This window comes from Festucalex cinctus, chromosome 10, assembly GCF_051991245.1.
Source record: "Festucalex cinctus isolate MCC-2025b chromosome 10, RoL_Fcin_1.0, whole genome shotgun sequence".
Lineage (NCBI taxonomy): Eukaryota > Metazoa > Chordata > Actinopteri > Syngnathiformes > Syngnathidae > Festucalex > Festucalex cinctus.
In genome coordinates this window covers 26,982,316-26,999,130 of record NC_135420.1, presented here as the reverse complement: position 1 = coordinate 26,999,130, position 16,815 = coordinate 26,982,316, and the positions used below count along the sequence as shown (strand labels likewise).

At 43.0% G+C, this 16,815-nt stretch overlaps 2 protein-coding genes across 10 annotated transcripts in view; one reads left to right on the top strand and one right to left on the bottom strand.

Annotated features, from left to right (window-relative positions):
• LOC144027210 (cadherin-2-like) overlaps window positions 1-16,338 on the bottom strand; it is a 39,992-nt gene extending 23,654 nt beyond the window's left edge. The window contains exons 1-2 of the mRNA XM_077534565.1: window positions 16,197-16,338; window positions 13,348-13,456 (exon numbers count right to left, since the gene is read on the bottom strand). Coding sequence (XP_077390691.1) covers window positions 13,348-13,456; window positions 16,197-16,244 — 157 coding nt within the window. The 5' untranslated portion in view covers window positions 16,245-16,338. The remainder of the gene's footprint in view (window positions 1-13,347; window positions 13,457-16,196) is intronic.
• LOC144027209 (desmoglein-2.1-like) overlaps window positions 1-16,815 on the top strand; it is a 70,552-nt gene that overhangs the window by 18,800 nt on the left and 34,937 nt on the right. For 3 of the 9 annotated variants that reach the window (XM_077534555.1, XM_077534557.1, XM_077534554.1), the window contains one exon: window positions 3,702-3,788. The exons of 3 other annotated variants lie outside the window; for them this stretch is intronic. In XM_077534555.1, the coding sequence (XP_077390681.1) occupies window positions 3,702-3,788 (87 nt within the window). Of the gene's footprint in view, window positions 1-3,701; window positions 3,789-8,248; window positions 8,333-15,189; window positions 15,328-16,815 lie in introns of those variants that run through there. 3 more of the 9 variants (XM_077534562.1, XM_077534561.1, XM_077534563.1) reach the window with 3 other exon arrangements.

The following is a 16,815-nucleotide window of genomic DNA, read 5'->3' as shown; positions in this document are numbered from 1 at the left end:
CTTGTTTTGAATGCCATCATTGTCATTTGCCTTTTATATTAGCAAAGCTGGGGAGTATTAAAATCAGAAATCTGATTGTGAAACAAATGTGAGATCTAATTTTAAGGCCATATCACCTCCATCCACTGTTAGCTTTAGCCTGCTAACAGCATCTGTTAGCTTCTGTGCCCGCCAAGTTTGCTTGCCATCGACAGACGAGCTGTGAAATCCAAATGAAAAGCTTTGATAAAACAGTCTGTCAGCACCAGGAACGACCATGAAATCTTCCCCGAAATAGCCACCACTCTAGTGTAACATTTTGTTGGCATCACCTCGGTCTCCATGGCAACCCCCCAGCCAGGAGGATGTTGTCCTCTATGGAGCCGTCAAGCAAGCACGTCAAATCCATCAAAACGTCGCCCGGCGAGGTAAACAAAAAGGCACGGCAGCAATTCACACGCTTCCCAGTGCGACCGGCTGACGGACGAGCGGAGGCCAATTAGCGCCGCGACAGGCCGAGGCCGTCACCTGCTGTTCGCACGTTTGTCCGTTCATGGACTCCACAAGTGGCAGCGTTAATGCGGCCACAAGAAGGAAAAAAAAATCCATACACTTGAGCGATGGCGGCGGTCCAACGGGAATGCTAGCCTCAGCTCCACCGCTGCCATTCATCTTTTTATTACTGTCAGGAAATATGCGCCCATGTTTTTTTGCCAGCTCGGCACAAATCAGCCACTGCAGCACAGAAACGCAGGAAATTAGAAATTTTTGATTTTCTCTGAGAAAATTGCAAAAGAATGTGGTAATAAATTGGAGTTACTTTGGGAGACTCAGCACAAATAAACTTGCTGACATTCTAGAAAATTGGATTTCAGACTTTGGGCCCCATTTTGGTAGGCAGGCAGGCAGGCACGTGCGCTCGGCGTAACAACGCTGGCATATTACCGTGTATGTTGTACCTCGCTGGGCATTTAATACATTACACGCCTCCGCCTCACCTGACAATTTGGTGACAGAAAGCAGAGTCGAATTCATTTTGGGATGTCAGCACAAATCAGATAGCGTTCTTCATTCATAAATATTCGTTATAACTCCACGTAACACAACATACGTGACAGTATGCCGCTATCTCCCTGCATAAAATTATGCGGTGAACTACTGAATTGTATGGAATTCTTATAGAATAAAAACAACAAATGAAGCAAAATTGCAAGAATGTTAGTTTGCTGGAAGTTAAAATGAGTTTTGAGGACCAAAATAAAACAATTTATCCCTATCCGCCATTTTGGTTGTTAACTTTTGAACGCTTTCAGGTCAGAACTGGGGAAAAAACGACGACTTCCCACCATCCTCAAATGCAACATAACACCTACATGTAAATGCTAAAATTAGCCAAAAATGTCCACCCTGTTAGTTTGACTGAATGGGTGGGTGGTGGTGGTGGGGGGGGGGGGGGGGGGGGTGTTAACGCTTGACCAATATGCAGCGTATCATCCACTTAATGAACTTCAAATGAAAAAACCTAAAAGCCTAAAATCACTTCTTGCTAATATCGACCACTCTCGATTCCAGAAAGGAGTATGTATATTGGAAACTTCAGACTTTCACATTTAAGAAAAGTGCAGTGAAATAGAAAATTCAATCAGAAATTAGTAATTTAAGAACATCTGCGAAAATTGTCAGATTTCCCAGAAATGTAAAACGTCAACACGGGTAAACAAAGAAGTCCGCCAACTTTCTAATTCGGAATATTAGCACTCGTACTGATGACGTAGCGCGGAAGCGAGCATAGCCAACCGCCCGCGCTCATCGTAGCAACACAGCATCACCGGGCCTTCTGCTTCGCGTCAAACGGGATGTTTTCATTGCGTTTATGTGGCGGCACTGCGTCATGCCGAGGCAGCGCATCACGGCAAATTGACAACAGAGAAGCGCTGACTCGCCGCCAGATGTAAATCCACTTGATGATGGACATATAAATCTGATACATACACACACACAAACGCGGAGCGATGGAAGTGGTTTAAGGAAAGGCTGCGCTTAAAGCCAGTCGCCATCTGTTATTGCGACAGTCCAGGACACACAATCAATATTTGTAGCGCCGCGCTGCGACAAGCGCTGATGGGCTGGGCCCGCACTCGTGGCCAAATGAGATTTACTTCATTACGCTTCTTTATTTAATTGTGCCAGCGCCTGCACGGAGACGCCAAAGAGCCCGCGGGGAAATCAAACTGCCCGCCGCATTTTTTCATTTCATTTTTAATAGAGCCATTCGGCTTATAAGGACACAATAGACGACGACGTTGGCCGTCAAAGCAAAACAACGCGGCGGCTATTTAAGATGACGATAATTGACTTTTAGCTTTGCGCCTGCTTTGGTCCCACAAAGCAGAAATTTCACGAGGGCTTCGTTCAGAATCACTCTGTCTCCTACTGTTTAAGGACCCTATATAATGAACGACACCCGAGTGCAGTGTTACAAACATTTTTCTTGTGATGAGTCAACTATACTGTATATTTCACTATAAAAATCCCCTTTATACTTTCTAGTCATTAGGGAGGAAGGGAAATGAGTAAAGTGACTCAATTAACCACTATTGTATGTCAGATTTTTCAGTGGACTAGTTAGTCAACTACATAAAAATCTCTATCTAGTAATTTAGGAGTACGGAAATGAGTAAAAGATTCCAACATGGCCAGAGTCTGGTCAACTTTTGACACCTTCCAAACAGATTCTACTGTGCTGGACTATGAAGGTACACTGAAGACCGACTTCTGAGACTTCCGGAAAGCTTTTGAGCGGTTACACAGTGACACCCGCCACCTTGTGGAATCTGGTGTACCGCAGGGATGTATCATCTTCCCGATACTCTTTCTGAATGCTTTTGACTCTAGACCCTGCGTAAGACCATATCAGTAAAACCTAGCCTAGAGACACCCGGTGGATGTTTGTCTAGAAAAAAAAAATGTGGATTGGAATGCTACTATGGTGCGGCACGGTAGATGACTGGTTTAGCACATCCGCACTCCAGTACTGAGGACTCGGGTTTGAGTCCAGGCTCCGATCTTCCATGTGGAGTTTGTATGTTCTCCCCGTGCCTGCGTGGGTCTCCTCCGGGTACTCCGGTCTCCGCCCACATTCCAAAGACATGGCAGGTCAATTGGTGTGCTTGTCCGTTTGGATGGTTGTTTGTCTCTGTGTGGCCTGCGATTGGCTGGCAACCAGTTCAGGGTGCACCCCGCCTGCTGCCCAGAGCCAACTGAGATAGGCTCCAGCACCCCCCGCGACCGTTGTGAGGAACAAGCGGTTCAGAAAATAGATGGATGGAATGCTACTCTGATTCGGAACTGCTTTTGAAAAGTCCACACAACCGCAAATGCCATTCAAAGTTTAAGGTTCTTTTGGAAGGTCAGCACAAATCAACTTTCGTGTTGAAGAAATTGACAAAATCAGAAATGTATGACTTTCCAAGTCGTATTTGCAATTCCCAAAAATTAGACCCTCAATGACGTCATGGCATACATGGCAGGAAATTCCAATCCTATGTCATGCCTATCCCGCTCACAACCACTTGGGGGCATAATTTGCGCGGTTTGCGATCATTTTTGTGATGTAGCATCGTTGTCTGCGATTCATTTCTTTCTCTGGTGACACCATCTCTCAGCATTTCACCTGCCATTACTGTGAGATAATTGCATTTTCTCGGCTGTTTGTTTCCAAGATGATTATGCCGAGAAAAGCGATTTCCCCTGGGGCATCCATCTTGCATTGGATTTTCCGACCGGATCTGAGACTTGTGACTTCCCAGGTAAATTACAATCCGTGCTTCAGTGATTCCGCGACTAATGGCAGTCGCCATCACCGCACACACAGACGCGTACACGCACGTACATGCACACACCGGGTGTTAAAGGAGTCATTCACAGGTCTGCTCGCTCCCCCTCGAAAAATAGATCACCGCTAGAATTTGGGCGAATCAAGCGCACCTTGTGTCCGTCTCGGGAACGTTTAGCGTCGTTCTCACCGCGGCCCCCCCGAGGGAGGAACTTCACTTTCGAGGGTGTGGGGGTGAAATAGTTGCGGGAAAAAATGATCCTGAGTTTTCATCCGAGACCGCCGGTAAACGACGTAAATCTCGTTGGCGGAGGAAATCGATGGCGGTGCTGCAGGGGACGAGCAGCCTGGGAAAAAACACATTCGCGCGCGTACACACACAAGAACACACACACGGAAAGAGATAAAACGGCGTTTTAGAGCACCTGAGGCTGCTGGGAAGTCTGGCCAGGCTTAGTATTCTGAACAACTACGATGTGAGCTGTTAGCTACATGAAGGCGCACAAAAACGTGGACTTCGGCTGTTTACGGAATCACTCGCTTATCCACAATACAGTGGTGCCTCGACTTACAAATTTTATTAACCAAACAAGCGTAATTAATCATTTAAATGTGTAAGTCAACGTCATTCAATTCCCTACTCTCTCATCACTACTATGAAAAGTATTTTCTTTGACGTTCAAGCTCTTCTTCATGTAATTTGTCTGTATCAGAGCCGTTGACCAAGTTTGGCCAACTCTGTTTCAGCAGGGTAACAAGATGGTGTCTGTCATGTGACTGGCAGTTGACTAATCACAGCGTAGAGTACTACTCTATGACATATGGACGCCATTGGCCATTACAACGGCTCTGGTCTGTATTATACTGTACTGCCCCCTAATGGCTTATTACAGTATTTTAACTTATTACACTGTACAATATAGTAGCTAGTAGCTAGGGAAGGAGGATTCAAGACTTTTGAGTCATGGAACAAATTCAACTCGTCATCCAAGCCCCCATTGTTGTTCACTTTGTGAAAGTCCCGATAGAGCGTTTAGGGAGTACGAAACGAGTCCCAACGTCTTCGTTAGCCGCTAGTTTGCCAGCTCCCATTTTTGAGTCGCTCTCATCTCCCGCAAGCTCACCATCATCATGTCGAAATGAATGAATGAATGGAGTCCAACAAAGAGAGCACAGAGGCCTCTAACAGTGACGCAGATGGCTCCATTTGGCACGCCGGCGTTTACTTTGCACCACCTCTCGTTTGCTGACGTGTCACATTTGTGCCGCAATTACGGTTAATTTAATAGCATTTTGGCTCCACTGGCCCCCGGATTACTTTCTGCTGCTCGGCGTGCAGCCTTTTTAAACGGCGTCCAGGATAACGGGTGTCGTTTAGGTTAACGTGTGTTGTGTTGTACAGATGATTGATTTGGGAAGCAAGTAAAGCCTACGCGTTTGTTTGTTTTTTATGATCTGATGATCATTTTTTGTGTGTTGCTTTTTGTTGACAACGGTAATCTATAATCCAGCCTCATGCATTGTACGAGTAGAAGCTTTAGCAAAACAAATCAGTATTTGTTGAGCAAACATTTGATTAAATCGCTACCGAGTTCAATAGACACACATGCTAAACAGTAAAGTTATGACCCTCGAAAGCAAATCGTGACTTATGTAATGGTTTGTAACCTCATGACCTCATTTACTACAGCACATCTTCAGATTTCCTGGTAAAATTGGCACCAAAATGGAAAACTGTCGTTGCTTGTAGATAGATATTGATAGAGGCTACTTTACTTATCAGAAAACATATCACATCCTAACCCTTTTTTGTGTGGGTTTGGGGTGGCTGGAACAGATTAATGGCACGTCTATTCACGTCAATGGGGACTCAATTAGCCTAACTCCCAACCACCTCACGTAAATATCCCGACGCGCCCTCCTACACACACGCACGCACACGCATACGCTGGTAGCGGTTAGTCAGATGTGAGGTCGGGCGTGCAGACATCATTCATTTAGCAGCAAATGGCTGAGAGACAGCGAGAGGGAGGAAGACAAATGGGCGGACTGGATTTAACGCAACACGGCGAGCGAGAGTGAGAGAGAGAGAGCACCTAGGGGACGTCTAACACGCACACACACATGACATAACACAGACAAACGCACACTAGCTTGAACTGTGGCGTTGGGATTTGTAAACTCATTGTAGAGATTATAATGAGAAACAGGCCTCGCACGCACGCGTATGCGTGTTTGCTGTGTTTTCATGTGATGAAGAGAAGCCGTGACTTTTGTCAATGTCAGCATTTTTTGACACGCCGAAAGTGGAAAAATCCTCGACAATTTACCATAAAATGAAATAAGTCTAATTGGTTTTCTTGTCTGGTAGGAGATAAAAGGAGTGAAGACAAATCTTCACAGAGAAGAATCATCATTTGCTTTTCTCCAGGAAATATTATACTGCTTAAAGGGGCACTCTAGGCAAAACTTTTCTTTGCTGTAATATGTTCTCGTTACACTAGTTTACACACGGTATTCTGAGGAATTAAGCAGATGAAGCCATCCATTTTCATCCGTCTTTTGGCTTGTACCACCCTCTGCTGTCAACTGAAAACTGACGTCAAAGTGCCCTCGGGCCCGCATTGCGAACGTCACGTCACTATTTTTGACAAGTTATTCATTGCAGAAGATAAAGAATATATGCCAATGAGTCTTATTATAATGTTACAGTTGTGTTCAATTAATTTGTTGCTTGAGGGCTTACAAGACTGCAACGATTAACGCTATCCGTTAGCCAGTCAGTCCTGTTTTTACACTATGTGCTAGTATTAAGCTAGCGGGGAACGTTCTGAAGGCACATATCTCAAGGCTCGGCTTTAGTCGCACAGAATGACTTCCACGCATGCTGCGTGTCAACGTCATGAGCGTTCTCATCTCCGCGTTTTGTTTACACCTTTAAACGACGTCACTCGCTGACAGCTCTCGCCGGGCGGCGCGGGCGAAGACGTTAAGTGTTGGGAAGCACAACTGCAGAGGCGCTAACAAGCGGAGGAGAGAGCAGCGGGATGGAAAGGCGCATTCAGAGAGCAGGGATGAAGGGATGGAGGGAAGGGAAGGGGAGGATGCGGAGCGCTTTGATTCGGGATCCCCATCTCGCTCCATCCCGCATGCAGCTGCCAGGCTGATGTATGAGGCCGGAAGAAAGGAGGACATGCTCCCCCTCCCCGGCTCGCAAGAGGAGGGGACCGTTCAGGCTCATTTGTGCCACACGTGAGAAAAAAACGCTTCCGGAGGCTTCCGTCCAAACGCATTGCAGGAGGATTTGTGTCCAGAAATGGGGGACAGTCAAATGAAAAATGCGCATATCTGGAATTGAAGCATGTTTATACCAAGCGCCACATTTACTATTTCAATGTTAACTTCAAAAGTACATAATCACAAAAAACAAAACAAAAAAAACAAAAACAATAATCACCATAATTTAAAAATGTATATTCGCTTGAAAGAATCACACATTAAAATCATAAAATGGTACAGATAAATTATTATTTTTTTAATAATACATATTTTCTTCATTTTATTAGTTAAAACTGACAAAATTTAAAAAATGGAAATTACATGTATTTGCGATTGGCTGGCAACCAGTCCAGGGTGTCCCCCGCCTACTGCCCAAAGCCAGCTGAAATAGGCTCCAGCCCCCCCCCCCCCCGGGACCCTTGTTAGGAATAAGCGGTCAAGAAAATGTATGAATTGATTGATGGATGGAAATTACATGTATATATTCCCTTGAAAAATAATACATTTAAACTATGAATAATAATTATGATGCATACATATTAATATAAATGATTTTTAAATTAAAAATTGAAACTAAATGCAAATTATCTAAAAATAAATAAATAAATAAAATAAAATAAAATTAATGGACGGATGAATCAGGCCAAGAAAAACTGTAATAAAGCAACCTATTATTGAATAAATTAAATGTGGTACATAAATATTTGGATGAAATTAACTTTTATTGGCAAGTTTTTCCAGAGCGGTTTTGGATGTCTTTATGTTGCAAACCTAACACGTCCAAGAAAATAATTCCATTAAAAACAAAGTCCAAAGTTTTCACAAAACATATCACATATGCTGTATATATAGATAAACTTGACTTGACTTGTATGTGCTCCGCGGGCCATACCTTGCACACCTTTGATTTTGATTAGAAGAGGCGCCCTCTAGTGGATTCATTGCTAAAGCTCCATCAGTGGTTACATGTTTTCAAATTTCAATCTATTTTTGCGTCATACTGGGAGCAGAAAAGAGCCTCGAGTGGGAGTGCCACGCTTGCTTAATGTGTGTGTGTTGGCTCAAATAGTGGGGTTTTTCCAGAGTGCGTGCGCGCGCGCGTGTGTATGCGTTGTAGTCGTATCACTGATGGATGGACGCTTTCTGCCTTAATAGGACGGATGGATGGGAAAAGGACCAAGGTCAGAACAGCCGGGCCTGTTGCTCGCCACAGGAAGTGCAGAATAGCAGCTGACCTCGGTGTGACTCACACACACACGTGCACGCACGCACACACACACTTAGCGGGGGGACAGTCCTCTGACTAACATGCTGGCTTGGCAGCTGTATCAACTTTCCCTTCCCACATTTTGTTTTTGTTTGCTGGCGTTGTGAAACAGAAACCTGACTCAGTTCCCCGAAACCGTTTTCTCCGTTTTACGACGTTTCCAAAAAAAAAAAAAACTTTTAAGAACGGCGACAGGATGCTGGGAATATTTTCACCGTTCAAGACATTCCAGGAGCTCGTTTAAGGCCGTGTTAAATTTGATGACGTATTCACACAGTTGTTAAATGACAATTGCCACTTGCACAACTTGCACTTGGCTTCCTGTGGCACAGTAGACATGTTCATCTATTACTGTAATGTGACCATCCCTCACATAACCATCATATTGCATAATAGAAATAAATAGAATGACTAGAAATAATCCATAGTATGAAACATTGTCTGACTTGGTCATGCACAGTTAACGTGTGAAAGCCATAAAATTAATGTTCCTAATTGCTCCTCTCACAAGTTATTCACAATAACCGCACCTTGCACAATAGAAATCAATAACTAGAAGTAATCCACAGGGTCAAAAAATTGTTACGGCAAGCTAGGCCGCCTGTGATACAGTAGACGCGACAAACAGAATGACTAAAAATAATCCATAGTGTCAAACAAAATTCATCTGTGGCGTGCTTGGTTACACATGCCTGCACAAGTCGTACAATTAATCCTCTCGACCGTTATTCATGAATTGTGCACAAGGAAGATAAAGAGAACCACCAGAAATAAAACACAACAAAAATCAATCATCGGCATGGAAGGAAATGGACACGGGCACAACTAAAACATGTCATACAATTAATATAATGCACTGATTTCTTTACGATGAACTATATTTTGCACAATAAAATACCGCGGAGTGTAAAATGCTGAGTCATGCTGCATCTCCCAGAAATACACGCGCACAAAAGAACCCATTATTAAGATGGAAAGTTTTTTTTTTTTTTTCCCCACTACTGGTGAAAGTCAATGGTAAGCGTTTTCAAACAATTGACCATCATATTATCTCCAATTCCTGTTTCCTGTTAGCTATCTGTTAACTGTCACCTTTGACCTCCTTCCCCATCATCCCCCACCGCCATCAGTCTGTCTGGTCCCTCCAACTTCCATCCTCTTATTAATAACAAACACTTGCTCTGCTCCAATTAAATAATTCACAGCGCGCGGGGCCGTCTGATTGGATTGGAGGGCGGCCTGCTAGCCAAATGATACTCGGATAGCTTCAAGCGCTAATTCGCCGGCGGCCCGTCGGCCATTTTGGGTGGGTCGCCAGCAGCTAGCAAACAAAAAGAAAAAAAAAAAATGAATTGGAAAAATATGGGTATGTGAATTATTGGCTGTTATAATTGAAAAGAAAAAACGAAAAAAAATAAAATAAAATAAAAAGAAAAGAAAAAACACGGTAATGCCAAAATGTCTTCATGATTTTCATATATATTGTGAAAATGTTAATTCCATTTGTGAATGTATAGGATTTTTTGTTTCCTGTCGCTTAATGTGACTTTTCCTGAAACCTAACACTCGCATGAAATCATCAACTCTTTAGGCCCAAAACCTCGTCTCCGGCTTCTTTGTGAACCCTACTTTGCAACCCTCACTTGTTAGGCGGTAATAACGTAAACGAGGCCGGCTGTCAGCCGTGTCCTGTTGTTGTTCTTGTTGTTTTGTGTTCGTTTGTTTGACCGCGGTGTTGTGTCGGCTGCAGACGCTCTCGCCTTGTTCCGCTTCGCCGCGTCTGGACAAGCTCAGTCAAGCGCAAAGGCGCACACACGTTCAGCTTTGTGTCATTGAGACTTTTTGCTGGTCTCATCTATCCAAAGTCACTTTTTTTTACCTTTTTGTGGCGGAGCCGAGAGTTTTTTCTTTGGTCTGATTTTCACAGTCGGAAGGTTCAAATCAATTTGCAAAAAGTGAAGCAGAAGCTTCCTCTTGACATTCTGGATTAGCCGCGCATCGATCGATGTTTTTGCGAAAACAGGAGACGCTTCCGAGCAAAAGTCTTGCCTTGATGTTTTTATGGCTTCTGCTTTGAAGAGGCTGGAAAGCAAGTGGCGTCCATTTTGGTGCAGGAGGAGGCTGCCATCTGTTGGGAAATCCTCACTTCACCCTGACTTAAGTTGAAACCTGCATTTTTAAAACTTGAAATATTAACACAGACTCCAAATTTGAAACTGTAACTTGAAACCCTAATTTGAAACCATATTGTACTTTAAATCCCTAACTCCGCCTTAAAAACCTGACTTAAAATCATCCTTTGAAGCTCTGATCCTAACTTAAGTGTGACTTTAACCTAAACTTGAAGCCCTATTTTAAAAGTAAAACCCTTGTTTGAACCCGTACCCATGACTTGAAACTAGGGAGGGGCGCGTACCACTACCAGGTATCAGTACCGGCCACATGCAAGTCTTATTCTAAGATATCGGGTTCTCGCGGAGGGTTTCAATACCAGCCATTGATACTTCAGGGGCAAAAAAAAATATGATGTAGACTGCAGCAGTTAAAACCTTAGCACTTGCTTCAAACACTCACTTGAAACCATACTTTGAATTTCTGACGCTGACTTAAGACTTAAACCCTGTGATTTTAAACCTTAACACAGGCTTGAAGCAATAATTTGAAACCCAATCTTGAAACCCTTATCCTTGTTTGACAACCAAACACGGACGTGAAATCCTAACCCTGTCTTGAAACCCTATTTTTAAACTGCATTTTGACACCCTGACCTGACATTTAACTCTTATTTGAAACCGTAACCCAGACATGAAACCATGTCCCTTGTTTGGAAAACAAACTCTCACCCAGACTTGAAACATTAACACTGGTTTCCAAACGTAACTTTAAACTCCAGCTTTAAATTGTAATGCTGACTTGAAATCCTAACCCAAGGTCAAAACCTTGATTGTGCGGCGGTTATTGTTCTTTTTGGAAGGTTCTTTCCTTGACTGAAAACAAAACAAGAAGTGAAGAGAAGAAGTTTTGAGTCAGATGAGAAAGTCCCCGGTTGTTGTTCCACACCAGGCCTGACATGACTGAAGGATTAAAGCCAAAGTTGTGCCAAACCAAGTTGAATCAAAAGGAATCCAGTTGAGCTTCAACTGTGAAGCGATTCATCAAAGTTCAAAAGACAATTCACAGTTGAATTAGTGTGAAAATTAAAAACCTTTGTCGAATTTTCCACAGTGTTTTATATTCTGTGAAGAAATCATGCGTCAGCTCTGGCTTAAAACCCTAATTTGTAAGCACTAATACTTGATACCTGAGCTATTTTTTTTGTTTTTGTTTTGTTTACCTTTTTGTACTTGTTTTGAGATAAATAAAGATCAAATCAAACCCTAACAATGGCTTAGAAACTCCAATAGTGGCTTGAAGCTCTAATTGGAAGCCTTGAAACCTTCATTTGAAACTCTAAACCCGTCTCGAAAATTTCACCCTAACTTGAAAACATCACTTGAAATCTTTCAAATTTTAAAAACCCTAACTTACCTTTACCCCTGACCCTTGAACTTGAAACCTTACCCTAACTATAAATCCCTAACTTGAAACCCTACCTTAAATCCTTCAATCTGAAAGCCGTTGAGTTCATAGCAGTGACAACGATGCATGTCGCAAAAACAGCAACATCATTCCCTTCATGTAAACTTGTTTTTAATTTCCCCCCCCCCTTTTTTTAAGGTACTGTAATCTCTTCTGGTGCAAAACAAACAGCTTCTGCTTTCATGCCGGGAATCAAACGTAAATATTTAAGTCCCTTCAATCTTAAACTTAAGCTGCCACCACTGCGCATAAGCTTCACTTTTTTTTCTTTTCTTTTTTTTTTTAAACTCTTTTTAAATCCTGTTGCTGAGTTGAGGCCAAATATTTGCATGCCTGTGATTAAGTCCACGCGCACATGACCGCGCACACGTACACACACGTGCATGAATGTATTCATTTGCCTCCAAGTAAAAGTTGGAAGCTGAGCCGCATCCACGCTTCTGGCATCCAAAAAGAAATTCGGGACTTTCAGGAGGAGATGTTCACATCGCGTTAAAATCATAGATTTGTTTAAGAAAAAAAAAAAAAAAGAAAAAAAAAAGGGGTAAAAGTTTATAAATGTACTGGGTGCGGCAATTACAATTACGGTATATGGAACACACAGACAAAAGTAAAACTGATAAGAAATATTTAACTTTGTAAATAAATAAATAAATACTCTTGTGAATTACAAATCTACATTAAAAATACGATCATGTGCTCCTCCTTCAAAATGCTAAAAACCACACCCACAACAATAAATAAATCACCAATAAATTATGCTAACTGTAATTATATAATACGACGACGACAATTATGATTATTAAGATTAAAAAGTAAGGCGACTTGGCAAGTATACATATGGTGTGACGGGAACGATTCCCAGTTCTTTTTGTTGTCTGCAGGCATGTACACGGACACCTATGAGTGTCACTTGGCCAATCGGATGAAAATGTATTCCGTCGAGTCAATACACTGCTGACCTTTGAACTTGTTTTTGTCCTCAAATTCAAGTATTGTGCAACCAGGCCGAGCACACAAAAACCTCAAATGTTGAAAGCAGAAATACATGGAATGTGTGTGTGCGAGGGGTGTATTAAGGGTTTGAGTTGTGTGAGGCAAGCGTGTGTATGCGTGGGCATGTCGAGTCGGCGTGTTCGCGTGTGCGTGTGCTGGTGTGTGATCACAGACATCCAAAATGTGTGTGGGCTGCTTTAGCGGATGCGCCTAATCCAGCTCCACTCTCAGTCTTTGCAAAAGCCACCCACCCTCCCCTTCAATCTCCATTGTGGCTCAAATGGCGGCATTACTCTTAAACAACCCCCAACCACCAGCGGGAGATTATTACTCCGTCTTTGTGTGTGTGTGTGTGTGTGTGTGTGTGTGTGTGTGTGTGTGTGCGTGCGTGCGCGTAGCGTGCGAGACTGACCGTTGACGACGGCCTGTCCCTGTTCCAGCTCGCGCTGCGTCTCCACCGTGTATTCGTCCTGCGAGAAGCCTCTCATGCATGGCCAAGGAGGCCCGCCCAGGGCCGCCACCTGCATGCACACAAAAAAACAAATGTGGGACAAATGTTGTGCAAAACAAAGCTAAGACTTTTGGCTTTAAAAAAAAAAAAATATTTTTTTTTTTGTGCTCTTTTGGTAACACCCCTAAAACATGTTTGTTTTTGTTTTTTTGTTAATGTTGCTATAAGATACTAGAAGTTGCTTTTGCCAACATTAAACAATACAACCAACCAGCCAGTTAACCAATTAACTAACCAGACAACCCGCAACTATGCAACTGAACAAACCAACCAAACATTGTCCAACAGCCACACAACAAACAACTCAAAACAATGATGACATTTCTCATTAACAATAATAAACCAACCATCTATCCAACTATGTACCAACCAACCAACCATTCTGACAACCAACAGACCAATCAATTGTACAACTATGCTGCAAACAAACCAACTAATTAACCAACAATGCAACTAACTATACACCAGCCCAATTAATCAACCGACCAATTAACCACTGACCAACTAAATAACTACTCAAACAATTTAAAAGAATTAACCAAGTAAGCAACCAGTTAACCAACTCGTCAACTAACCACTCAGCAGGAGTCATTTCGCAGTTCACAGGTATGCTTGGCTTTTTCTTTGGCTTTTTGTGTGTGCGCGTGTGTGTGTGTGTGTGTGTGTGTTCTTTTTATTACTAATGAATAATATCAGTGATGTCAGGAAATGGAAGCTATTGCAACATAGGAAGTAAGCCGCAAAATCAGATGAAACCCAAGACTCCCTGCGGGAATAATAACTGCAGCGTGCACAATTAATGAGGTCAGATCATCGCGATGATCATTAGTGTGTCTCCTGTTGTTTCCAACATGGACCCTGATGCCCCCCAACCCCTTTTCCCGTCTGACATGCTTGCATGTAAAGCATCTGTTGCAGCTTGTTACCGCGCTAATGGGTTAGTATGTGTGTGTGTGTGTGGGGGGGGGGCGATTAAGTGGGGGCGGCGGTGGCGGCGTAGTATGGCCGCTGATTTGCTTCCACTTAACCCAAAAACTTGGATTTAGCGTAGCCGGATTATGTCAGCAGGAAGTCGGCTCGGCTCACATATGGACCAGCCAGCAAACGTTCTACGACCGAGTCTGCTTCCCAAACTAAGCGAAGCTAAACTAAGCTAGGCTGTAAGCTATCCAAGTTTTTTTGAGCAAATGAGCGTCTCATATTCACTCATGTAAGGATCCATTTTACGTTGACCCTCTTATCCCGGACTAGACGAAAGAACTAGGAAAGATGATACTGCGGGAACGCTAAAGGATTGATAGTAATAGTAACAAATCCAATAGAACTAAGTTAATATAGCTATATATCTAGCGAAATATAACTAGTCAATATCGATAGAACTTGTGAAGATTGATACGAGTAAAATGTTTCAAACTAGTAAAGTTACCTATATAGATAAAGAAAGTTGGTAAATGTCGGTTGACCTAGTAAAGATAGAACAAATGTAGGTAAGCAAAACAAGTACAAGGAGTCCTCGAGTTAAGGCACACTCGACCTAAGACGTTTCGACTTTACAATGGTTACGCCCAGTCCGCCATTTTGGACCCATCCACCATTTTAGCTCCTCCTCCGCCCTATAGCCTGCAGTGTTTTACCCTTGTGTGTTTTCCGCTAGCCCTTAGCTAATGCTAGCGCTTGTGCCCTTGTGGGAGTATCTTTATTTGTTTTTTTTGCCCTCTTTTTTTGCACATCCTGGCGCCAAAGAAGAAGAAAGCTTCTATCAATGTTGTTCCAGCCAAAAGAAAAGCAATCATCATGGAAACGAAGCTAAACATCATAAAAATATCGCAGAAATGAGAGACACCGACGAACATCGGCAAAGACTTGGGCTTCAGTCAGACAGTAGGACAGCATCTTATTTACTTTTATTTTTTTAATGTGTTTTAGATTTTTCTGATGCAAATTTTGATGGAAATATTGACTTTAACGGGGCAATTCCACTTAAGTTGAAATTCGGGTTACGTCGCTAGCGTAGGAACGACACTCCGACGTAACTCAAAGACTCCCTGTATACTGTAGCTCAAACTGGTACAGATAGAACTACGCTAGAACTAGAACAGCTAGATATCCAGATAAACAGAACTAGTCAGCAAACACAGAAAGAAATATAGATCAAAATAGTAAAGATAGCTATCGAGACAAATAGAACGAGTAAATATAGATGATGCTCGTACAGTATAATTTGCACAGTATATAACTTGTTTCGAGAGATATAAAATACTATACACAGAGAAAACAATAGAACTAAACTCGTACAGAAAGATAAATAGAAGCAGCAGAACAGATTTGAACAGGAATCATTATGGGATGCAAGCAAAGAAGGGGTGCGCGTGTGTGTTTATGTGCATGCGTGCGCCTTCTTCAGTGTGTGTGTTGCCTCCCGCCCTCCAGCAGCCACAGTGCAAAGTATGAAACGAAGGCATGTCAAAATGAATGACAGGATCGCCATGGCAACGTCATCATTACGAGCCGCTCTCAAATCAGCAACAAGCGCCCTTTCGCTAATCGTACTGTACACTGTACTGACGCTACATCACGACGATGTGAGCTGCTCCCAGATCAGCCGCCAGCCCCATCATCCCCATACTGTACTATCACAAAACGCGTGTGCGCAAAATCATTATCAGAGCATCTCTATGTGCGCTGCAGCCGGGTGGGCTCGATGAGGATGGGTGGGGGGGTCTCGCAAGGGTGCGCGTGTGTGCGTGTACCTGCAGCGGGGCCGCCATGAGCGTCCAACAGATCCACACTGGCCGCATGTCGAGCTCGTTTCTCGGGATCCTGCGTCCCTCCAGCCGCCCGCCTCGCTTGTACTGTGAGCCCTCTGCGCTCAGCTGACGAGCCAGACCCCCACCGCCTCCTCTTTCTCCTCTTCTTCCTCCTCCTCCTCCTCTCCTCCATACCCCGCCTTATAACGTCTCTCTGGCGCCCCCTACCGCTCAACACACTCATGGCGGGCATGCTGTCACAGCTAGTGCACTTTTTTTCATCCCAGGGGAATTGAACAGGGTACATTGAGTGGCATTATGTTTTGTAGTCATTTTAAGTTGTAAATATTGTTTATTAAAAAAATGTAGGTAATCTAGCAGAGAAGTAACGACAAAGCAGAGATGAACAAGCAACTTTAATTTGACCATAATATTGAGATTTGCGTTTACAAATCATGTTTCAGTCGTGTAAACTGGACTGACACTGGTAGATGTTTGTCTTTAAACGTCACCTTTACTCATCTTTAACCTTTTACTGTTTACCCTTGCAAGAAAAAAAAATAATTCTTTAGCCTTTGAAAATTAAAAATATTCACGTTTGACACCACACTCTAACACATTG